The following is a 25,765-nucleotide window of genomic DNA, read 5'->3' as shown; positions in this document are numbered from 1 at the left end:
CATAATATTCTGCATTAATTTAATAGAAAGATGGAAACAATAGTCTAAATGTCTTCTTTCTTTTCTTTCTACAACATTGTATAATAAATGCAATTGAATTTTAACTTAACCGCAGTCTACACAGTTTTATTAATCAGAAAGCCCTAAGCGCTGTTTCCATTTCCCAGTATATATATGTATTCGGGAGATTTACATACTCCTATAACAGCTGCTATTGGTTGTGCCATTACAGCCTTTTTCTTATTGATCTCTTCATGACATGATTAAACTCAAGATCTAGTTAAACTGCAACTGCAAAACACTTAGTATTGTAATTATATAGACTTCACTCACTTGAAGAGATTGTGGGTATCAATGAGGCTCCTTTATGTCATTATATATGCTTTCAGATGCTGCACATTGACATGGCGTTGTGTCCACTTTCAGTATATCCTGCCCCTCTATGCTGTTCTGTACCATTTACTGCCATACTGTTTGCTGCAAGTGGTAGTGGTAATGTAGACAGACAGGATAGAGCACCAGGGGGTAGGGCCCCCATTAGGATGGCGTGGGTGGTACATGTGTAAGGATCCTGGCTGACAGGATGCCCTGGGATCCTTATGTACTGCTAGTCACGACCACAGTATGCTTTTGATTCAGTCTACCAGTGAATCAGTAGCAGTTGGTGGCCAGGATCATCGGTGCCAGTTGAGCTGCATGAAGTGGTGTCTCAGCCCCCCTTTCTCATGGCTTTCCCTCCTCCCCCAAACCAGGTGCATTTTCTGCATAGCAGCACAGTACCTATCTTCCAGCATGTGTGTCCCCACCTCCACTTCGCCCAACAACTTCCTCTACATTGGCAGGACCTATTACACAGCCTGGTCAGAACAAGACAAATGTGTATTTAGTAACCTCACCCTTCACTCTGCAGCTCTCTGTCCCCAACCTCCTCAAACTTATGCACAATGGGCCCTCATTCCGAGTTGTTCGCTCGCTAGCTGCTTTTAGCAGCAGTGCACACGCTAGGCCGCGGCCCTCTGGAAGTGTATCTTAGCTTAGCAGGATAGCGAACGAAAGATTAGCAGAACTGCTACTAAATAATTCCTTGCAGTTTCTGAGTAGCTCCTGACCTACTCACAGATTGCGATCAGCTCAGTCCCTTCAGTTCCTGGTTTGACGTCACAAACACGCCCTGCGTTCGGCCAGCCACTCCCCCGTTTCTCCAGATACTCCCACGTTTTTCCCTGACACGCCTGCGTTTTTTTAGCACACTCCCGGAAAACGCTCAGTTACCACCCAGAAACGCCCCTTTCCTGTCAATCACTCACCAATCAGCAGTGCGACTGAAAAGCGTTATACGAACACTAGCAAAACTGCAAAGTTTTTAGTTAAATAACTTAGCGCATGCACGCTGCGTACCATGCGCATGCGCATTTAGCAGCAAATCGCAGCATAGCGAAAATCGGCAACAAGCGAACAACTCAGAATGACCCCCAATATTCACTCATATTTGATATTACCAATTATCAGAAAGTCTACAAATAATTTGCCCATAATGTCTGTAAACCGTGCCCACAGATGTATGGCATGACTGGCTTGTTATGAGGAGTCATCCACACAAAAACAAAAAAAGGGGTTATTTGCTAACAAAATACAATTATTATTGTTCAGTAATCCATAGCAGCAAATATTTGATTTTGTTTTATTGACTAGCTTCCATCAGATAATGGGGGAGATGTACTAAGCCTGAAAAGTGATAAATTTCACAGTAATAAACTGCCAGCCAATCAGCTCCTAACTACCATGTCACTGGCTGTGTTTGAAAAATGACAGTTGGGAGCCGATTGGCTGGTACTTTATCACCGTGATATTTATCACTTTTCAAGGCTTAGTACATCTGGCCCAACGAGAGCTACTTGTTGACTGTATGTAAACTATATAAACTGCACATTGCACCACTACTGTTTGCTAATAAAGTTTATTTGCTCCCCCATACCACTTACTTTTGTATGGCATTCTTGACTGTGTTTTCAGGAAGAGCCTGCGTCCGGGATACACTCCATTACTATTGATGTTATACCCCAATACAACGCACTCATTTTTTAGACATTTTAGACACATCCCTGTCTCAAAAGTATCAATGTCTTTGCATTCATAGGCAGTAACAGGCATATCTTCATTTAGTATAGAATCAATGAACAGATGAACTGACCTCTCATGAGAGCATTTCACTGTCTGTTTAAATCCTTGGGATAAAAAAAAGTAGGGTAGTTAATAGTGAAACATGAGTAATTAGCAGTCAGTTACTGCAGACTTTTGAGAAGATGTTAGTGATAGGTATACTGTACCTTTTCTTTAATTAAAGATCTCAACATTTTACTAAATATATATAATTAAATCAAATTATTGGGGTCATCTAAATAGTTCACATTCAGCCTTTGTTTGAATTGGAAAATTGGCTGTATATTACAGTGGCGGCTCCAGAGGCGGGGCTGCGGCACCGTTCAAAATTCAAATAGGGGAGCCACACCAACTGTCACCCCAAATGCTGGCCAACATCGCCACCCTAGACTCACTGGCAGTAGGTGTGGCTCCCCTATTTTAATTTTGGACTGTGCTGCAGCCCCACCTCTGGAGCAGCCACTGATGCTAAATGGTATCCGGACTCCAGATTGACAGCAAAAAGGTCGACAAACCTTAGGTCGACGCCAATTGGTCGACAAACCTTAGGTCGACATGGACAACAGGTCGACATGGACAAAAGGTCGACAGGAACAAGGTCGACATGAGTTTTTCTTTTTTGGAACCTTTTTATACTTAGCGATCCACGTGGACTACGATTGGAACGGTAATCTGTGCCGAGCGAAGCGGTAGCGGAGCGAAGGCACCATGCCCGAAGCATGGCGAGTGAAGCGAGCCATGCGAGGGGACGCGGTGCACTAATTGGGGTTCCCGGTCACTCTACGAAGAAAACGACAAAAAAAACAACAACTCATGTCGACCTTTTTCCATGTTGACCTTGTTCCTGTCGACCTTTTGTCCATGTCGACATTTTGTCCATGTCGACCTAAGGTGTGTCGACCAATTGGCGTCGACCTAAGGTTTGTCGACCTTTTTGTTGTCTATCCTGAGTCCCAGACCCATGCTAAATATAGAGAATTGCAAATTGAACAGTTTGTAATTTGGGCAAATGCTTCCATTCTGTGTGAACTGAGTAATATCTTTTTATGCTGTGTTAAACTAAATATTTAATTGGATACTTCAGAGGTATACATTGTGCAATGTTTTATTTTTCTAAAAACTAAATATGAAATTAAAACTGCAGATATAACTTGATAAGTTTACAGACCAACAGATATTTACCATCAATATATAATGAACCGGAAGAGTTGACATAAAGATGAGTTAGTAGGGTTCACTACAATTGCTGGTGAAGATTCTCATTGTTCAGTATCTCCACCAGCAACTGGGTGGTAGCTTACTAAAACTGCGTACACACTGGAGTGATTTTGTGCCGATTTGCCATTTTTTAATAACCATTTTGTAACTGATCATTTTCACAGGGCATATCCTTTATGAGTGCTGATATGTTTATCTTGTTTACTCCTCTTAAAATTGTTTTCTGAAAATTGAGCTCTGGACATTATGTATTATTGCACATTAACCCTTTTGTTGCGGCGGATGAGTGGAACTTGTCATCTGCATATACATCTTACTAATCTCACTCATCATCTGTAGCAAAATTCCCAAAGACGAGTTACAGTACCTTTTCTACACTGCCCCTAATCACAGGTGGGGAGACTTGGGGTAGTGAGGTCTATGTGCATGGGCTTCAATGTCAGTATAGAGTGAGAAGAATAAAAGTATTGACAGAGAGGTAGGAGGGACTTTAGTCTGTCTATCTCCCCAACCCTGGCACCTAGAGAGATGGGAGCACACTTGTTTCAAAGAGGAGAGTCCCATGGAGATAATTACCTGGTAATCGGTGTGAGCACCAGGCAAAACCTCCTGAACTTCAGAAAATCATGAAGCCCAGAATGGGGCAAGGTTTTCTCCCAATCTGGCATCCATTTCCATTTTATGAAGGGGGGTGGGGGGCGTCATCCCTGTTTAAAATGACAGGTCTCCTTAGTATTAATTATCTGGTGATCACCTATGACCACTATGGAAAACATATGTCTTCTGTATACGGGGGTGGGTGCCCTATGTGCCCTCTCATCCCCATAATGACAATGGCAACTTTGTAGGCACCCATATTTGAAAGAGGGCCGTACACTCTTTCAAATGATGTGGCCCACTAGTAGCTGCTGTCTTGTGCTACAGAAGATGGACGTTTTCCAAATATAGGTGGGAGGGCACCATGGACATGATTTAGATGCGGTCCCAATGCCCACACAGCAGCGATCTTTTTAGTGATGGAACTGTGAGGCATTACAAGTGTATCAGCTGCCCACAAGTGAACAGAGAAGTCCACCGAAGCCATCGCAACAGTTTCAACAACTCTGTACTCCATCGCAAAAGTGACGCAAATGTGAGGAACATCATCTAACTGAATGCCTTTTATGCACATGAGATCACAGTTGCACACCCCTAAGCGGTCATGACGTGCCTGCATTTTTGTAGACACATTCCATTACCTCCCCCAAATGGCCTCCCCCTGTCAATCACTCTGCTACTGATTCTCTACTGTCAGCTACATCGCAAAGGTACAGTAGCGTGATCACCAAACAATAACTGATACAGAAAACACAAAATTATATTATATTTATATATTTTTTTTAAATACATTTTCATTTTTCAAGTGCATATTTTTTGTGAAATCCTAGAATCTTGCTTTTTACTGTATTGGAATGGTAGATTATTGGTGAAAGAACTACAATGTATTTTTAAGATGTAAAAAAATCGTGTTTGCTTTTAGTTCCCTTTCTTGAGATTTCAGTAAAAACACTTTTCTGACTACTCCTTTCAGACAGAAGAAGAAATTGGTGGGTCAACCCAGGTCCTTTTTGTGTGAAAGGGTCAGTCCAGGTTGAAAATCACAGGACTTTGACCCGGCTTTTTACCAGGTTCAAAGTCCCGGAAATTGAGACCTGGTTGACCCAGCAACGTTTTCTTTTCTGAAAGGGGGTACGGGGCTGGGACGGGAAACCAACTTGTTATTCAAATGCTGGGTCTTTGACCATTTTCTATGTGAAAGTGGTATTAGGTTATTCTTTTTTTTTTTTTTACATAGTGAAATGAGTAAAACTGCTAATAGTATTTTCTGAAAATAAAACAAGGTATAATTTGTGTGGGTACAGCATAAAACAATCAGTGATGTTGGAATGTGATGAGCGCTAACATCGCAAATTGTCTCAGCACAAGAGTTCAAAAAACACCCTCAGCAGTGCAGTTAAAGCTTATTGCTTCTCTGGGTGTTTCTAGATATTTAATTATTGACCAAATGTACCACTCATTTGCATTCATGGTTTTATGTGAGTATGCCATTACTTATTTCTTAATTAATAACTTAATCTCACCAATTAACACTGATATTTTTTATTTAAACTAATGTTTAATAACTCTGTATGCACCTCAAAGATGCGTCATAATAAATTGCAAATTCAATTGTATCTTTTATTTTACCTTAGGTACCCATGTTCTTGTTTCCATCTGTGCATACTGAACATTCTGCTTAAGAATAACGATTACATTAAATTACCATTTTTTCCCTTACATTAAACACCTTAAGAGTCCCATAAATCAGGGGAAAATTGGGGGCAAATCCCCATTCTCCCGATGCCTTGGTCAGGAAATCGACAAAATCCAACATGTTGGAAATCCTCAATTCGCTGATTCCAACTGAAACATTTTCAGGGATCGGCAATTCAGGGATTTTTAACATGCAGCTTTTCCAGAATACCCAACAGCATTTTTGACCGGCATTTGGTGGAATGGTGTCATTGAATCGCTCTCCTTATGTATGGCCTGCATAACTCAGTTTTGCACACAGTTGTATGCTTAATATTTTGATTTTCTACATGGTAAGGTTTTGCTTCAATAAAAAAAAAAAAACTTGATTAATTTATGGCTTCTTACCAGAGAGTCCATGCTCTACTATATGAGTATATAAGTCTTGAAACTGGCAACCAGGCTGAATGTTACCTCCATTGGGATAAAAATCGTAGTGACCAACTTGCTGTTTAATACCAATGCTCAATCCCAAGCTCTCTTGTGTGTTTGTATGAATGGCATCAACAAGGGTTGCATCATCTGGTGATAGGCGATCTGTTGAAGACATTCCTTCAAATAAAGGTCCTGCAGGGTCAAGGCCTAAACAAAAAGAAATATACAATATGTAAATATCACAAATAGCAGCAGATATCAAAAACTTTTTCTAAACTATTTTAGAGCATAAGGTTTAATACGGGATCCACATTGAAGGAGAATTAGGTGTGGTATTCAGGGGTTTTAGTTATCATTTATATTTGGATATTGGAATATTAGTTTTGAGTAGGAGACAGAACCAGGTGTCATTAGGGACCTCAACACAGAATCTCTGCAGAAGTCTAAACAACGTCTCTCCAGTAGGTGCTTTTTGTAGTCAAATCTACCAAATGTGAAGTAGGATACTTGTTGACTAGTATCTGGGAATGAGAGGAAAATGTTATTCAGGGAACTTGGGTACCTGTACCATTTTTTAATGGCTATATATTGTGTTCCCACTATCAAGGTGCTAGATGACCTGACAAAGCTAGTTCAAAGATCTTTTGACAGTAATCGCTTAATAATTCTCTTTCCCATGACTTTATAATGTAGGGGAGTATATGAGCTAATTAGAACACTGTATATTGGAATATAGTGTGTTGTGGGGTTTGAGTGGTGGAACAAAAGTTCAAAAGGAGTTACCTGCCTAGTTAGAGAGTTATGTGTGTCAGATCTGTGGTTATGTCAGTCCCCGGAGGAGGCACTAGTGGGTCAGTGGTGGTGCGATGGATAAACCGAGGAGGCTGTAAGAGATTCCTGCACATGTGGGCAATGATGTTTATTATATGCTCACGAATATATACAGTAATCGAAGCAGATGATAACTTGGGATGGATGGTACATGGAATGCTGGCAATGATGAATAAATAGTCACAGGTATTTAGCTGGTCTGGAAACCAGTGCAGTAATTAGGCAATGAAATACAGGCAATGAACTAGTCTGGAAACTAGTATAGCAATCAAATGGTGATCACTCCCACAGTTGGTTTGGAAACCAGCAACGATACTCCACACAGTCAATTGGTAATGCAAAGTCCACAACCAAGCAGGGTTAAGCAGGAAACAACTTGAAACACATATGAAGTGGTTGTATTAAGTGCCAGATGCCATAGCACAACGCTGAATGCAAGTTAACCATACACAGGTGAAGATAATGAATAGCACCTGAAGAAAGTCTCTTACTGCAAAAGGCGGAGGCTGACTGTAGCAGAAGTTAGAACTGAAGTAAATGCTGGGACCTGTAGTTCCACAGGAATACTGGAACAGGGAGATCACTTGGAGATGCCAGAAATAGGAGATTGCTGGAAACAGGAGATTGAAGACTGGAGATTGGAAACTGGAGATTGGAAACTGGAACCAGGAGACGCTATGCAGCAAAGCGACGCGTTGTCCAAAGTGATGAGACTGAGCCGATGCTCTGGACTTATACCCCCTGGTCGGCAGTCATTGGATACTTGGATCATGTGAGCAATCACAGCGCAGGATTGGGTGCTCTCCGGTCAGCTGACCGCAAGTGTCATGGTGGCGCCCATGCTGTACAGATGGCCGGTACACAGGAGGGCACCCGCAGAATGGACTTCAGGGGTTCACCACAAGAGTGGGTACTGCGCTCCGCAGACAGGATGCTTATACAGCCGCAGACTGGGGCCGTGACCTCCGGAGGCCTGCACACCAGCGCGCCGGTAAGTGAGACATCACTAAATGCTGATTCCTGACAATGTGGGTCCACTCTATTCTTCCAGGAAGAGATGGTTCATAGAAGCCTCTCTAGCATATAAGGTATGTACTGTATGTGACGAGGAGTCAACCTGGAAGTAAACCATTAAGGGGCAGGGGAAAAACTTAAAGCGGTCATGTGCCCTATGCGGGAGTTTTTCAGATAACTTTTAGTGTTTGGAAATCTTGGGATTTAATAAAAAGAAAACTGCACATCAAACTACACTTCAAAGCACCACTTCTTAAACAGCTATATTTAACATTCCAGTTTTCAACATGGACTGTCTAAAAAATACAAAGGAACCTAAATATTACTTAGAAAGACAAGTATTAAGGGAGAGGTGGTGGTGGTGGGGGTGCTATAAGTATTTATTAAAGAGCCAATATTAATTATTTTTACTAAGGAGTCAATATTAATTTATGTTGGGAGTAATATACATTTATTTGGCTAGTTTGTAATATTAATTTATTATTTTACTACACAACTAATATTAATTTATTGCATGGGTAATAATCATTATTTTATTATAGAGTAATACTCATTTTGTATTTTCATGCTGGGAGATATTACTATTTGATTTATAATGCAATAAGATTATGATAGGGGACAGCACCTATTTCATTTGATGGCATTATTTAGAGTGCACGCTTGCTGCACCCCAAGTGCCACTGTAGTGATACACATGGGTGAAAACGCATTCTGGCTATAAAATTATAAATTAATTTTGGCTCCCTAATAAAATAATTAGTTACAAATTCCAATAAAAATATGCAAAATAGGTTTTAGTATAGATGTCTGTATAATAGGTGATGTTTATTCATTTGGACCTGCGCCTTCTTTGCAAAAATTGCTTCTCTAAGCTCAGATAAGGGAGAGTCCACACTGGTTGGTAGGTGCTTCAGATGCTGGTGAATCAGTCCATAGGGTTTGTGGCACTTATATGCTGGGGACGGGGCCTCAGACTTTCTGCATGTACATTAGCTCCTGGTCAGGCTCCATAGTTGAAGTCTGGTTAACAGATGCTAGTTTCCCTGGTAGTAAAGGATGTATGTTGGTATAAGGAGTCCTATCCAAAGCTTGAATCTGTCTTCCGTCATTGCCTCTTGTGTTTCCCCATTGTGATTGTGCTTTGAGTGCTGTAACAGCTGATACCCAAGAGTAGTCTGTGGAATACACTCAATGTGAGGTAATCTTGTCTCAAACTACAACTGTTGGCCCTGTGTTAAGAAAGTTTTTATTTCCACTGTATTGTTCAGTCAGGCATTCTGAAATCCCTTTGACTTCTGGGAAAGTAGTCTCAATCTACGTTTCCAGAAAAAGTAACAGGGAAAGGACTGGATTTCTTAAACTGCAGTAGGGACAGTGAAAAGAAACAGATCCCGTATAATGTAGAAATGAGACTGGAAAGTGAAACTGGATGGTATCTGGGTAATATCATGTTATGTGTGAATGTCACAAGTAAATATGAATATTTACCCACTCATTCGTTTTTCAAATTTGTAGTTTGTCTTTCATGACCTGTTCAGAGAAAAGGCTAAATGTAATTGCCTGTAAGCTGCTGAGGTGCGAAACATTGTGCAAGTCTGACCATATTTTTAAAGTGGCAATCATTTTCAAGGCAAAGCCATGTTGGTTTTACCTGTAAATGATTGCTTCTTTAAAAATGTGGTCAGACTCGCACAAAGTCCTGCACCTCCGGCATCTTGCAGGCTATTACATTTTGCACTAAGGGGTAGCCAGATGTATGTTACAGCTTCTTAGATCGAGGGACAGACAACAGTTCCTGGCTGGTGAACTAAATACTCACCCTATAATTTATTTACTAATATGTAAAATTTGATATGACACATTGTGGGAGATGTATTATACCCTCACAAATCATGCGGGTATAACGCTTCCTTCCTGCTTTGCCTCTTTAGAAAGAAATGGAGGAGTGAAAAAAAGCCAGCCATCCCCCAAACTCCTTGTGATTTATGAAACATCACATCTCAATTTTATTCAAAAGACCAACTCAGCCCCTGATGAGTCACAATAATAGGGTCAGTGTGACAACACAAAGTTAGGAATAAAATAGCATAAAAAATGTATAGAAGATTTCAATTCTTTTGGAAACCAATCTGACCTTGGACAATTGTTCCAGAATTCTGGTGACTCCCCACAGACAGGTATGATCATGAAAGTGAAACAGATGGCGGAATGTCCGAGATCGTAAGTCATTGCCACTTTAAAATAATGTCCAAGATCGACCGGCATCCCGCACTTTGGGTGATCTTAGACTACATTTTACATCATGCCGATTCTGTTCTTTTCTCTTTTATTTTCTAAGAAACTGTTGCCTAAGAATGTGTTCTTTTTATTAATTGTTTTTGTACATTATTTAATTATTATGAATACATTTTCATAATAAACTTAATTTAATAAACTTGTTTTCTGACTAAAGTGATACATTAAATCCATGTTTTCTTAATTGTTAAGAAAAAATTACAACTTCATTAATGGATCACAATTATTTAATTCATTTATTATTGGGACAATTGCATATTAAAATGTAGAAATAATAATAATTAATTACACAGACAATATGATGTTTATTAAATATTTATTGGCCAATATTATTTAGAAATTAAATGGTGAGGCCAGTCATTTTTGTATTAATGGGCATACACTATACAATTATCTGGCACACCATCTGTTCAATCTGGCTGGTTGGCATGAAATCTGGTAATATATGGGTGCAATGACAATTGACCATTTGCTCCCAAACACTGGAAAACGGACAAAACCTGTCGTTCATACGAATTGGTTAAATTACTAATTTACTAAATTACTAATTTAACCAATTTGTCTGAAAGAGTTTTTGTCTGTTTTCCAGTGTTTGGGAGCAAATGGTAGCTTGTCATTTGCCCCCATATATTACCAGATTTTCATGCCAACCAGAAAGATTGAACAGATGGTGTGCCAGATAATTGTATAATGTGTGCCCAGCTGTAATGGGCAACGAAGACTGAAGATGGAAAACACTACATAAGAAGACCTTTTTCTCCCCCATTACACTTCCCAGGCACTTGAGAGTGTAAGTAGCTGTGGCAGTCAAGTGATGCTGCCCTCAGTATAGAGTGCAGGTGGAGCTGAGGCACCCCTGAAAGCCTGAAGGCCAGGCCAGGAGGCCATTGTCCACACCTGCAGACGGCAGAGAGGATCACAAGACTGTGTTTGTAGACTAGGTGCCCTTATACAGATATAACCCAACTCATCTATCCTGCAAAAAGGCCACACGTATGGCTGCAGCGTGATTATGACGAGCAACAGCACCTTACAATTCTTTCAAGGAAGCATACACAATCATGCGATCCTATGGATCAAGGGTGTGTGTGCGGTTTAAACTTGGAAAGCTACTTTTGGACCCTCATTGGAGTACCCAGCACTGTACCACTAACACTATACCGGACTAAAAATCCCCAGATCGTCACTATATACAGTACACATGGGTCCTCCCTCAACTTGGCTGCGAACGGATAACACATGAATAAGCTGCTATTGCAACTATTCGCGCCCGTCTGCAACTCGTTCGTGGGAACATACACACGCAGTTCATGGGCACACTATTCGCGGCAAACAACCTGCAATTATTAGCAATTGTGGGCCAGAAGAGGGAGGACCCATATAAATATATATAGACACACACACAATATACAGTATATACAATAAGCATAAATTTATTTACTTTTTTAAATAGTCTTTACCATCACTTGCTTTAACATCAGTAAAACACTGTTAGTGTGATTAATTAGTACAAAACTAGGTATGTGGTCACTTATTTTTTTAAATGACTGTACAGTAACATGCAGCAGGCTGCTTTAAGGCTAGCAAACTGATTACAATATTGTTTGGTAGTGTTGTATTTATAGGGATTAGCTGTAGTGTATAATCTAAACTTTACTGAAATTATTAATACAAAATCTAATGAAATGTAAAATATCTCTAATATTTTTACCATGAATACTGCTGATTAGTAATTACATGTAAATGTTACAGAATCAGCATGGATTTTATACTCTATAATTTGAGAAAAGACACTGCTGTTCTAACATTTGATTACAGGATGGTCAAATACCAACATCATAGAATATACAAGATTGAAGGACAGTTGAATGTACAGTAGAATGCAATGTACAGTACTGTATGTGTAATTGACATGGATAATTTAATGTAATTATTTGAATATGTCAATTACAGATGATTTGTATTTATTAAGAAGATATTGAAATGACATCAGTGTTTTCCAATAATTGATCCTTGAGGCACCCTAATTGTCCATGTTTTACAGCTATCCATGCATAAGCATAGGTGATATAATCAGGATCACAGCGATCAGGATCCTGATGGCCACAATCCTGGCAACGGAATCCGGATGGTCACAATCCAGACAGATGCAGAGGGTGAGTATTAGGGTTAGGGTTACTTTTAGGGTTAGGCACTATGGGGAGGGTTAGGGGGACAGTTAGGGTTAGAATACTTACCAAAATTGATTGGGATTATGACTGCTGGGATTCCGCTGCCGGGATTCTGACTGTCAGGATTCTGACTGCTTGGATAGAATTTGATTTAACCATCTGTGATTAATCATGAGTATACTTAAATCGGGACTGTTATGGTATCTTGAGGACCGAGTTTTAGAAACCCTGCATTAGACAAATATTACCAATTTCTCTTTACTCTATAGTAACATATTAAATAAAATGTTTGGTACAAAAAGTACATACAGTACTCTACAAGGAAAGTCATATAAAATGTTTTGACTTTTTGGACCTGGCTGTTTTACTGATCTTAAACATTCACATATTTGATCATTACTTTGATTATGTTGATTTGTTGCTCTGTCTTCCTCTTTTTGTAAAAAAAGATAATAATATCGGCTTCAGTATTTCCTACTTCCTTCCTAACTGCCTGCAGTTGTTGATACTCAGTAATAGATGACTGTGAATCAGTAGATAGGCTTTTTCAACTAGTGTGCTGTGGTACACTAGTGTGCCGCGACCAGTTGCAAGGTGTGCCACGGAGCCAGAGCAGCTTCCTGCACCTTCAGAGTGAACTGTTGGCCCGGGCTCTTCTTAGAGGATCAGTCGTGCTCCGGCCGTGACCTATTCCTTGAAAACGATGTGATATCATGGGTCACAGTCGCCACGTCTCACCACCCAGCCAGCCCACCCGCCTGCATACACATCTTCCAGTTCCCGTCCGCATACACAGCTTTCCTTGCCCACCCACATCCACACCTGCCCGACCGCCCGCTGCTCAGTATTCGCAGCACTCCCCAATGAACAACCCGCGCCACTGAGGGACAGGGAGGAGGACCGCTGATAATAATATTTGTTATTTTATTTCTCCTGTGGGGAACAATAGGATTTCAATAGAATTTATGTGGGGAGAATAAGGATTTATCGGGGGAACAATGTGAATAATTCACGTGGGGAGCAATAGGATTTATGTAGGGAGCAATGTGATTGTTTTTTCTGTGTAGGCCAATATATGTGTGGGTTTTTATTTATTTTTTACTGTGAGGGCCCATGTGTGTGTTTTGTTTTTTTCTGTGGGGAACTGATGGTGTGCCTTGGCAATTTTAAAATATTGGCCCTCATTCCGAGTTGTTCGCTCGTTATTTTTCATCGCATCGCAGTGAAAATCCGCTTAGTACGCATGCGCAATATTCGCACTGCGACTGCGCCAAGTAATTGTACAATGAAGATAGTATTTTTACTCACGGCTTTTTCTTCGCTCCGGCGATCGTAGTGTGATTGACAGGAAATGGGTGTTACTGGGCGTGTGGATGAAAACGCTACCGTTTCCGGAAAAAACGCAGGAGTGGCTGGAGAAACGGGGGAGTGTCTGGGCGAACGCTGGGTGTGTTTGTGACGTCAAACCAGGAACGACAAGCACTGAACTGATCGCAGATGCCGAGTAAGTGTGGAGCTACTCTGAAACTGCTAAGTAGTTTGTAATCGCAATATTGCGAATACATCGTTCGCAATTTTAAGAAGCTAAGATTCACTCCCAGTAGGCGGCGGCTTAGCGTGTGTAACTCTGCTAAAATCGCCTTGCGACCGATCAACTCGGAATGAGGGCCATTGTTTGGTGTGCCGCGGGTAAAAAAGGTTGAAAATCACTGCAGTAGAGGCTTGTAAATCAACATATAATAAAATATTGTGCAGTGTTTGTAAAGAATATTGGGGGTCATTCCGAGCTGATCGCTAGCTGTCGTTGTTCGCAGCGTAGCGATCAGGCTAAAAATCTGCATTTCTTTGCATGCATATGGGGCGCACTGCGCATGCATGATGTACTTTCACAAAAAACTATGCAATTTCACACAAGGCCGAGCGAGTCTTTTCAGTCGCTCTGTTGATCGGTGAGTGATTGACAGGAAGTGGGTGTTTCTGGGTGGTAACTGACCGTTTTCCGGGAGTGTGCTAAAAAATGCAGGCGTGTCAGGTAAAAACGCAGGCGTGCCTGGGGAAATGGGGGAGTGGCTGACCGAACGCAGGGCGTGTTTGTGACGTCAAAGCAGGAACTAAACATACTGAAGTGATCGCAAGGAAGGAGTAGGTCTTCAGCTACTCTGAAACTGCTTGAAAAAATGTCAGCACTGTTCTGCTAACCTTTCGGTCGCACTTCTGCTAAGCTAAGATACACTCCCAGAGGGCGGCGGCTTAGCGTTTGCACTGCTGCTAAAAGCAGCTAGCGAGCGATCAACTCTGAATGAGGACCATTGACTGGGCCTCTCATTTGCCTGTCATAGACACTGACAGTGATATTATTAATTTGGGATAGGTATAAGAGGTATAAGTTATAATGCATACTTGCCTATATTTAAAATCTACCCTCTGGGGGGCTGCACATCATTAGGCCCCTCCCCTAAAATGTTGTGATTCACAGATCCATAGAAAGGAGGCGGGGCTAATTGCAGCACATTTGTATCCGTTTGCCCCACCCCATCCATGCGGCACTGCAATTCGCTGTATGATCTCCACATCCTGCCCGCTTTACTAGTAGGTAGGTGGATGCAGGAGATCTGACCATTCCTCCATGGGTGCAAGGAATAGCCCAAAAAATTGGGGGTTGCAGAAGAGTAGGCAATTATGTAATAATGGGAAAGAAGTGTCAGAATGTACACAACTGTTGTCCTTTTATGCATTCAAAGAGAAATGAGGCACATCACAACTGCATGTGTTCTTTCTTCCTGCATTCAGCAGCACTCTGAGATATACATTAGATATACAGTATACAAGTTCTATTTATTTAAATTGTTTTATACAGAACAACATTTGACAGTGCAATCTTATTGCATCAGTGTGACAGGAGTTTCACATCAATACTGTACTGATTGGCACTTGCTCCTTCTAAAATATAATCTGTGGCTTAGCCTCATTCCCATCTTATATAAACATCCCTTGCCAGAGGTGTCATTACCATACCCTTCAACATGACCCATTCCATTAGGTAGAAAATGCTCTGTTCCTGGACTTCCTTGCCAGTGGCAGTTACAGAAGCGGGGCTGCAGCACAGTTCAAAATACTACTAGGGGAGCCACACCAACTGCCAGTGAGTCCCAGCCAGTGATGTTTGGCAGTGTTTGGGGTGGCAGTTGCTGTTGCTCCCCTATTTGAAATGTATATTGCGCCGCAGCCCCACCTCTGCAACTGCCACTGCAGAGGGAAACATCCTTGTGGTGGCTCCATAGTAGAGGGTGGCATCAGGCAGAGTGAGCTGTGTAGCCATTGTGAGCAGTGCGATGCTGATCCTGAAAGAAAGCGGCAGCGCAGGCTCATCCAGCCAGGTGAACAGCGTCAGCGCTAGTCTTCAGTAAAGTTAATGATGACTACAACAGTTGATCTGCACACTGGGCCTAATTCAGAGTTGATCGCAGCAGCAAATTTGTTAGCAGTTGGGCAAAACCATGTGCACTGCAGGGGAGCAGATATAACATGTGCAGAGAGAGTTATATTTGGGTGTGTGTGTTCAAACTGAAATCTAAATTGCAGTGTAAAAATAAAGCAGCCATTATTTACCCTGCACAGAAACAAAATAACCAACCCAAATCTAACTCTCTCTGCACATGTTATATCTGCCACACCTACTGTACATGGTTTCGCTCAACTGCTAACACATTTGCTGCTGCTGCGATCAACTCTGAATTACCCCCACTGTCATTGAGAGAGACTAAAGGTGCATACACACGGAGCGATATAACTGAGCGATTTTGACTATATAGTCAAAATCGCTCAGAAAGTTAGTGCAGATCGCTCCGTGTGTATACAGGCAGCGATAGCGATGCGCGTCCCCGCTAGGTCGCTATCGCTGGGAAAAATAGTCCGTGCAGGCAAGTCAATTTTGGCTATGTCGCTGCAAAAGTTAGTAAAAATCGCTAATACTTTAAGAGGCCAGCGATTTTTCCCAGCGATAGCGATGTTGCAGGCGGCGGTGGTGCGGGCGGCGGCGGGTTGTGGCGGCGGTGCGGGCGGCGGCGGGTTGCGGTGGCGGTGTGGGCGACGGCGAGTTGCGGCGGCGGTGCGGGCGGCGGCGGGTTGCGGTGTGGGCGGCGGCGGTGCGGGCGGCGGCGGGTTGCGGCAGCGGTGCGGGCGGGGATAATTTACCTTTATCTTGCAGAGTTTGGCAGCGGAGCGGTACCAGTTTCAAAAATGGCGCCTCAGCGTCATTTTTTAAATTCAAGATGGCCGCCGCGAGCCAATCACGGCTCGCCGCGTCATCGCCCCGCCCCCTCCCGCTGACTTATATAAGTCAGCGCGAGGCAGCGGCTTTCAGTCCGACGGCGGAGGAGGAGCGGAGAAGAGCTCCTGAAGACTGAAGACGCCGTGGAAGTCCTGGATGGGCGGCGGCTATGCAAAAGAGCTTAGCAGCCGCCGCCCACCAGGTGAAGACGCCGGAGCAAGACCCCAGAAGCCCTGGGGAGGTGGCGCCCCCCCAGGTGAAGACGCCGGAAGCCCTGGGAAGGCGGCGGCCATGCAAAAGAGCTTAAAGGCCGCCGCCCCCAGGTGAAGACCCAGTTTAATAAAGGATTTTTTAAAGAATGTGTCGTGTTTTTTTTCCAATATTTTCTTTACAGATGGACTACAGGTGCCAGCGGACCCTTTATGTCCGGGCATGCTGGCACTTGTGGTTCTCCAAGTGCCAGCATGCTGGGGCAGGCTTGCTGGGACCTGTAGGCCACCTGTAAAGAACAATATTACTATTGAAAGGCTATCAGCCTCCCATCCACCGCCCACGGATGGGGGGGACAGCCTCGGGCTTCACCCCTGGCCCTTGGGTGGCTGGAGGGGTGGACCCCTTGATTTAAGGGGTCCTCACTCCTCCAGTGTACCCCGGCCAGGGGTGACTAGTTGGGGGGGTAATGGCACGGCCGCAGGGACCAATATAAAAGTGTCCCCCGGCTGTGGCATTATCTCCCTGGCTAGTGGAGCCCGGTGCTGGTTTGAAAAATACGGGGGACCCCTATGTCTTTTGTCCCCCGTATTTTTTAAACCAGGACCGGACGCAGAGCCCGGTGCTGGTTGTCTAAATATGGGGGAACCCTACTCATTTTTTCCTCTGTATTTTAACAACCAGGACTGGCTCAAAGAGCCCGAGGCTGGTTTTACATAGGAGGGGGGACCCCACGCAAATTATTTTTTTAACTTTTAGCTATTTAAATACCAGCCACCCTGTAAAATCGTCCTATATATGACACTCATCCCCTTATTTAAATGAGATAGTCACAATCTCCCATAGCCAAAATCTCCCATAGCCAAAATCTCTTGCATAGTTAGACAAAATCTCTGGTAAAGTTAGTCAAAATCTCCTACTGCCAGTTCAAGGGAAAAGTTAGTCAAAATCTCTCATAGTCAAAATCTCTCCGTGTGTATGCACCTTTAGATGCATTTTCATCAAAAAAACAAAGACACCTGATGTTAGCAGAAATGCACTGGACTTGGGGCTCACTCACGCTAGGCATCTCGTGATACATGGCGTATTGAGGCATAATGGTTGAGGACATATCTGTATATTGTCTATCAACATTTTTGTCTGAAGATCTATACTATACATTAGTATTGCATTGTGAACATTTATGCCATAATATTGTTTCATGTGCATTAATCGATATCTTACAATTCATCGTGATTTTTACTACTGCCAACCATCGATTAACAACGATGTCTATCAATATTTTCAGGTATTGTCTGTTGTCTTTTCGCTATGTTCTATTTACGTTTGAATTTCTTATTCTATTCTCTACAATTGATTCTATATTTTCAACAAATGTGTGCTATTTCTATTTTGAATTCTTACAACTATTGTTGCTAATTAATGCTATCTTTTTGATGGTTGCCATCTGCTTTCCATTATTTAGTTTAAATAAAATGATGTGCGCCGACCTCAATGTTTTGGTTTTGGATTTTTATTAACTTTGTCCTTTGGTTTTGCCAAAACCACTCTAAGGTGTTTTGGTTTTGGATCTGTATTTTATTTAAAAAATTGCTGAAAACAGCTAAAATCACATAGTTTGGGCCTGTTTTATTACTTCAGTATTATTAACCTCAATAACATTAATTTGCAGTCATTCCCAGTCAATTTTCACCACCACATAGCTCACAATATTGTTTACCAACATAGGCCAAAGGCAGGCTGGCTAATCCAAGCAAACAGTGCAGCGGCACAAACACACACCACTGTTATTTCTGTTTAAAAATGTTTTGCAAGTTAGTAATGTATTAGCAATAACCAATTAAACTAACTCGCAAGTACTTTCAGCAGAAAACAAGACAACACACAGAAATTTAGTAAGAACCGTGTGTGGAATATCATTTATCTAAAGTAGTAGTTAACAAACAGCAAAGAAAAAAAAAACTAAACCATGTGTAAAATAGCAACAGCAGATAAGGATGCCCCCTACAAAAGTGTACATGCCCCCAGTACATTACTACTCTCAGGGCCCAATCCCTCCTGGGGGTCCTGGGCCACTGATTACTGGCACTCTGTGCTCATGTAAAGCACCAACCAATCAGCCTTTTGTTGAGCAGCTCCCCAAAATTTCCCCAACCATTAAAACCATGTTTCGTACTTGTGGGACATAGTGCGAGTCATATACAGTGGGTATTTGATACAGTGTAGGTCAGATAAAGTGCGTGCCACATACAATGTGGGTCAGATACAGTGCAGGTCAGATACAGTATAGGTTGGATACACCAATAGTGCAATTACTGTGACAGCAGGTAGTCCCCTGATGGTGTCTATGAGGATGATGATGGTCCGAGTGCTGCAATGTACACATGCTGGCTTGAATGTGGACTCTGGCTGCAGCTGCAGCAGGACAAAAATGCAGGGAGCCTATTTGCTGTGAGAACAGCTCTCTCAGCCAATCAGCAGTCAGCCCATTGAGTTCAATGGGACTTGAAATTTGGTGCCCAAATCCTAAACTTGCGAGATCCATCAGTGTGAAGATGATGTTTTGCCTCATTTTTGGATCTGAGCCAGGCTGGGAGAACCAAGTCCCGGCCCTGATCCACTCAGATACCAGAGGTTTGGTGGGCTCGGTTTTCAGAGACTCGACCACATTCATCTCTAAAATAAATATACCATTGTGGTTTGGGCAACAAACATTGTGTGGTTTTAGCTGGTACAGTATAAAAGGTAAGAGGTGTTGGGGCAAAGGTTACCTGAGCCAATCTCTGGTGAATGAAAGACCTGGCCATTACTACATAGGCCTGTGCTGATTCAGGTGGAGGCACTGGTAAAATTTATACTAAGAGACTGTGAGATGTTAACTGCTACATGGGCACCACTTCCAAAGGTGTGTAACAAAGGTTGCAGGGAGTGCAGTGCACATTGGCCCCCGGGTCCGGGGGGGCCACACCACACCATACCACATCACACAGCCTGTGACCATATAAATTATACTTACCACCCTGGAGTCTTGCATCAGCCTGTGCTGTAGGCAAAAAGCACTGGGAGAATGTTGCGGTAGCTGTTTTCCCAGAGATTTACACATGCGCAGTACAGAAGTCTCCAGGAACATACTGCAGGCACCATGTTCCCAGAGAATGTATTGGGGGTATACCGCACTGGAGAATGGTAAGGTATCTAATAGATATTGTTAGAACCAAAATACATAATACAACGAGAAAATCTGAGTTTTCTAATGTTATCTTGAGTTTGGTGGTGCACCCTGAGTCAGTGGTAAGACATACAACAAAAGGGAGAGAAGAAGACTCTTTTGTGGGTGCACTCTTGTATGTTTAAGAGGTCTCAGAAGAGACAATAAGTAAAGATTATAAATGAATTTTTAAATATAACTTTTATTAACAATAATTGATAAAATAGTAGAGTTTACTGTCAAAAATTGGAGGTAGGGGTGGGGGGAAGGGTGGGGGGGAGTTGGGGAAAAGAAAGGGGGAACACAGAACGAATTAATTACAGTGTAAATACTGAATATTGTTCTGGAATGCCTGGGTGCGATAATAACAGCTGGAGACCCTGAAAATTGAAGCGTTTTTATTCTCTCATGAGCGATGATGAGGAGACAGATGGGATGATTAAAGATAGAATGAGCAAGATGAATCTGCTGTCAGTGTTAGACGCTGAGCAAAACCGTCCAGGAATTTCTACTAAACTGAGTATTCCTCGAGAGTCTCCCACTCGAGTACTGACCCAGCCCTACACTGCTTAGCTTCCAAGATCGGAAGGATTCGGGCGTTACCAGTGTGGTATGATAGTAGAAAAAATATTAGATATCGAGGGCTCGAGAATCACTGATGAGAGTTCACGAAAATGGAGAAATAAGAGAAAAGAAAAGACAAGAGAATGGGTGGAGGAGGAAAATAGGGGATCTGCTGCCACCGTTAGACCGGGATAATTACCCCTGAATCAGTGGTGAGAGTCCTGAAGATAGTATAAAGTGAGGAAAAGGAAACGATACTGATAGGTAAAAATTTTTTTTTGAGATTGGTTGATAGACAATGGGCTGCTTGATTGCAGGATGCTGATAGTACCTATGATAAAGGTACTAGGTGTGATAAAAAGCAATTTGTACACAATTAGCAGTCAAATAAATTGATTAGACCCATACATCACCATCAATTTGCTACTATCAGATTATTACAATTATACCAAAATGGTATCAGGTGGAAAAAGAAGGAGAAAATGAACAACAATTTCTTATTTGTGTTCCGCTGTATGCAGAGCTGCAGAAATACTATATAATATGATTGCAAGATGCTGATAGTACCTATGATAAAGGTACTTGGTGTGATAAAGAGCAATTGTACACAATTAGCAGATAATTAAATTGATTGGAACCATGCATCACCATCAATTTGATGCTGACAGATTATTGCACATTGTACCAAAATGGTATCAGGTGAAAAGAGAAAGAGATAATGAACAACAGTTGATTATACAGAGCTGCAGCAATGCTATATAATACGCAGTATAGAGGATAGTGATAAATTGCTCAGCCAAATGATTAGATCAATATTAATGACTGAAAATAAAGGTTTAAACAGTATCCTATGTGGTATTAAGCCGCTAAATGCCGACTATCTGTAAAACGGGTACTTGCAAAAAACAGCTTGATGAATGCTATTATCAAATATAAATATGCAAAAAGATGCTGATATTGAGCAGATATTACCCGGAATTGTATGGAACGATCAGTCACTAATATGAGCAGGATACTTTCTGAGTGCGGAATGTCCGTGTCAAAGTCCAGGCAAATTGAAGATGCAGGATACACTGGTTCCCAGGAGCTGAGCAGTTCGTTTATAGCCGCACTGCCGATCAAAGTACCTGATGTATTGTGGAGACGTGGTCAGGTTGGCTGAGGAGAAGAGAGACACAATGTTCCTGGTCCCATCGCGGCAGTATCTAGCGGCGGCGGGTTGATGCAGCGGCTGCTGGGGAAAGAGCGGCTCGTGGTTCAGGATGTCCGGAATCAGCTGTCACACCCAGGCAGTGGGGGTAGGGAACGGAAAACTAGTTTCACCCGTTCACCGGGCTTGATCACTTCCTGTTCCCAGAGGGGATAGTGCAGGCTTTATCTTGCAAGGGAGCTGGTCGTTGTCCAATCAAAAGGGAGGCGTGTCCTGTGTTTGTAAATTGCTGCACAGGTGGAACGGTTGTTCTGTTTAGTATTGGTTCCCTATTATGCTTGCAATTAGTGGCCCATTGCACAAAAGGAAAAAACAGAGAATATGTGTGAGAAATATACAAGGTTATTAGATAAAAAATGAGCATCTTGCTTATTATATAAGTGGACATAGTGAAAAAATGGAAATAAAAATAAAAATAAATAAAAATAAAATGGGGAAAATTAGCAAAAAAGAATAAATGAATGAAAATAATAAAATTGAAGCTTTCACAAATTGTTTATGAAATATTTAGATGATAAGAATAGATTAAATTTAAGTATAATAAATGATAATTGCTGGAAAAATATGTTAGGACAGCATATCTTGTCTGGAGTTATAAACAAACACGTTGTAAACATTGCATGAGGATATTCATAAATATGTTAATTTGGATTAATAATGCAAGTGACGTCGATGGAAGTGGTGGGAATGATTGTGAGAAAGGATGGTATGGAAAGGATGGGGAGTGAGGTGGAAAGGAATGGGGGGGATGGAGTGGGGGGGGGGGGGAAAGGCGGGGGAGAGAGGGGGAAGGGGGGAGGGGGTTTAAGATTGTGGGGTGTTGGGGTGTTGGGATATGGTTGGGGTGTTGTGGTTTGCAGTGTGGTGGGAATGTGTGTGTGGTGTCGAAGGTGATGATCCTGTGTGGGCGAGAAGTATAATGATGTGGTGAGATGAGGAAGGGGGGTAGAGATGTAAGGGATAGGAGTGGGTTGACAATGGGAGTGCTGTGTGGAAACGTGTTAGTAGGTTGTGAAATATGTCGGAATTTGCTGGGTCACTGTAATGGGATGGATGTGAGGTGCATGTGAATGGACTGCGGATGTGATGGTGCCGAGTATGTGGTGGAGGTGGGCGTGAAAGTGCTGATGAAAGAAGGGTGAATGTGATGTGTTATGAATAGGGGTGTACTGGATGTGAGTGTACTGAGGGGTGTAAGGGAAGGAAGCGAGGACACTTGATGGGTGCTATATAGAAAATAGGTTACAGAAATGCACTGTAATTGATGTATTCATTCAGACCCAATGGTTTGAGACAACCTAACCTGAAAGTCCATTCACTTTCCTTCTTAATAAGTTCTTTGCTTAAGTCACCACCGCGTATGCCTAGATGGACCCTATCTAGGCCAAAGGCGCGCATATCACTTGGTGAGTCATGATGTGCAGCATGGTAGTGTCTGGCTACTGATGTTAGTTTTTTGCCTTTTTGAAGATCTGACGATGAGTTGCGAATGGAGCCCATATGTTCTAAAATCCTAGTTTTGAATTTTCTAGTCGTCATGCCTACATATCGTTGATTGCAAGGACAGGTTAGACAATAGACTACTCCTTGTGTGTCGCAGTTGAAGAAGTGTTGTATGGAAATATCCTTGCCATGTCTGTCCTTGACACAGTCAGTTATCTGTATCTGTGGGCAAGCCTTACATTGCCCACATGGAAAGGATCCCTTAGGGAGTTTGGATTTGGTCATTTCACGTGAAAAATGGCTCTGAACCAACGTGTCTTTGATGTTCTTAGATCTCCTCCAACTGATTTGTAAAGTGGGATCCAATAAAGGTGATAACTCTGGATCCAGATGTAGGACAGGTAGATGTTTCTGAATGGCCTTTTTTAGTAGACGCCATTCGGGACAGAAGGTCCCTACAAATCGAATCTTGGTGTCAGCCTTTTGTTCTTGGAGTTTGTCCTGGAAGATCAGGGATTCCCTGTTGGTTTTTGAAATAGATTGTTGAGCTCTCTTCAGAGAGCGTTTACTGTATCCCCGAGCTTGTAACCTGGTCATAAGTTCTCTGCTTTTCTGTTTGAACACCTTCTCCTCTGTGCAGTTGCGTCTAAGACGAAGAAATTCCCCTTTTGGGATGTTTTCAATAGTAGGTGGGAAATGTGAGCTTGTTTGGTGCAATATACTGTTTGTGGCTGTATCCTTACGAAAGAGTTCTGTAGCCAAAGTCCCACTTGTTGTCTTGTAGATATTCAAGTCCAAAAAAGATATCTTGTCTCTGCTGATTGAGTGAGTGAGAAAAATGTTCAAATCGTTTACATTGAGGATGTTAATGAAGTCCAACAGGAGTTTCTCATCTCCTTCCCAGATCACAAAGATATCATCAATATATCTCAGCCAATTGATGATATGTTTTGTGTAGATATGATTATCATCGTTGAAGACTATTGTTTGTTCCCACCAGCCGAGGAACAGGTTGGCGTATGTGGGTGCACAGGCTGCACCCATTGCTGTTCCCCGAATTTGCTGAAAAAATTGGTCACCAAAGGTGAAATAATTTTTATTGAGAACAAAACTCAACATTTCACATAGGAAATCATGAAATACATTTTTTTCTTCCATATCCAGGAAGAATTTGGTGGCTTGTATTCCTTGTGAGTGTGAAATGCTGCTATACAGGGCTTCCACATCTAAGGTGACTAGGATACAGTTCTCATTTAGACATATGTCATGTATTTTCCTTAGGAGATCAGAAGTGTCCTTAAGGTAGGAGGGTAATGTCATGACATGATCTCTGAGATGTAAATCCAGAAATTTGCTTGGGGTTTCCAAGAGTCCCCCATTCCCTGACACTATGGGTCTCCCAGGTGGTTTGTTGATATTCTTGTGTATTTTTGGCAATAAGTAAAAGGTAGGAACCCTGGGATTCGAGACCTCAAGGTATTTAGCCTCTTGTTGTGTGATAGCTCCAGTGGCAAATGCCTCTGTAATCATGTGCATGTATTGCTTGTGGAATTTTATTGTGGGATTAAGTGGCAATCTGATATAACAGGATGTGTCCAACAGTTGTCTCCGTGCTTCCTCTTCATACATTGCGATGGGCCATATGACAATGTTACCACCCTTATCCGAGGGTTTGATAACGGTGTCAGTCCATGTTTTAATCTCTTTAAGAGCTTGTCTCTCTCTGTATTTGAGATTTTTGGTGAGACATCTTTTGCGAGAATTGGTCTGGATCTCGTCAAATTCTTTGGAGACTAGATCCAAAAAGACCCTGATTTCTGGGCTGTTGGTGTCAGGAGGGAAAAAGGTGGACTTCAGTTTGCATGTGGGTCTTATTTTTCGTGAAGCAGGGATGTCCGAGGCTGATTCCATATGCAGCTCCTCCAGTATTTGGATAGCTGTATAATCTTCTTCGGTCAGTGGTGTTATTGATACACTAGGATCCTCCAAAGGTCCTGAATGGCTGGATAGTGAAGTCATAATACTTGAGTCAACAGAGGATTTAGCAAAAAATTTTTTTAATAATAATTTGCGGCCGAAGAGTCTGAGATCCTTCTCCCACAGAAACCTATCAAAGGGTGATGTGGGTGAAAAAGATAGACCCTTGCTAAGAACCTCTAATTGATCTTCCGTAATGATTTTGGTACTGAGGTTGATAATTTGTAATTTGTCGGTAGTTGTCACTTCCTGGTTGTCCGTACCGGATAGTGAGATGTTCTTGGGGTGGTCCAATCTCGCTTGTTTCTGTCTGTGTTTCGTCCCCCCCCTTCTTGTCGGCCTTGTGGCTTGCTTCTGCCTCTGGTATGTTGGCCTCTCCCTAAAAAAGGGTCCTCACTTTTGTTGTATCTATGGGTGTGGGTACTTCCTTCAGGATGTTCCGTGGCGGAGTCTTCACTGTATGATGATTCTAATTCCGAAGAGCTCGG

The 25,765-nt window shown here is 42.2% G+C and overlaps 1 protein-coding gene and 1 pseudogene across 1 annotated transcript in view; both read right to left on the bottom strand.

The window, feature by feature from the left end:
- LIPC (lipase C, hepatic type) overlaps nt 1-25,765 on the bottom strand; it is a 305,507-nt gene that overhangs the window by 40,975 nt on the left and 238,767 nt on the right. The window contains exons 7-8 of the mRNA XM_063926172.1: nt 6,058-6,291; nt 1,983-2,225 (exon numbers count right to left, since the gene is read on the bottom strand). Of these exons, the coding sequence (XP_063782242.1) occupies nt 1,983-2,225; nt 6,058-6,291 (477 nt within the window). The remainder of the gene's footprint in view (nt 1-1,982; nt 2,226-6,057; nt 6,292-25,765) is intronic.
- On the bottom strand, nt 20,589-20,707 carry LOC134937163 (5S ribosomal RNA; annotated as a pseudogene).

The sequence above is a fragment of the Pseudophryne corroboree genome, chromosome 6 (genome assembly GCF_028390025.1).
Source record: "Pseudophryne corroboree isolate aPseCor3 chromosome 6, aPseCor3.hap2, whole genome shotgun sequence".
Lineage (NCBI taxonomy): Eukaryota > Metazoa > Chordata > Amphibia > Anura > Myobatrachidae > Pseudophryne > Pseudophryne corroboree.
This window is presented reverse-complemented; position numbering and strand designations above follow the sequence as displayed.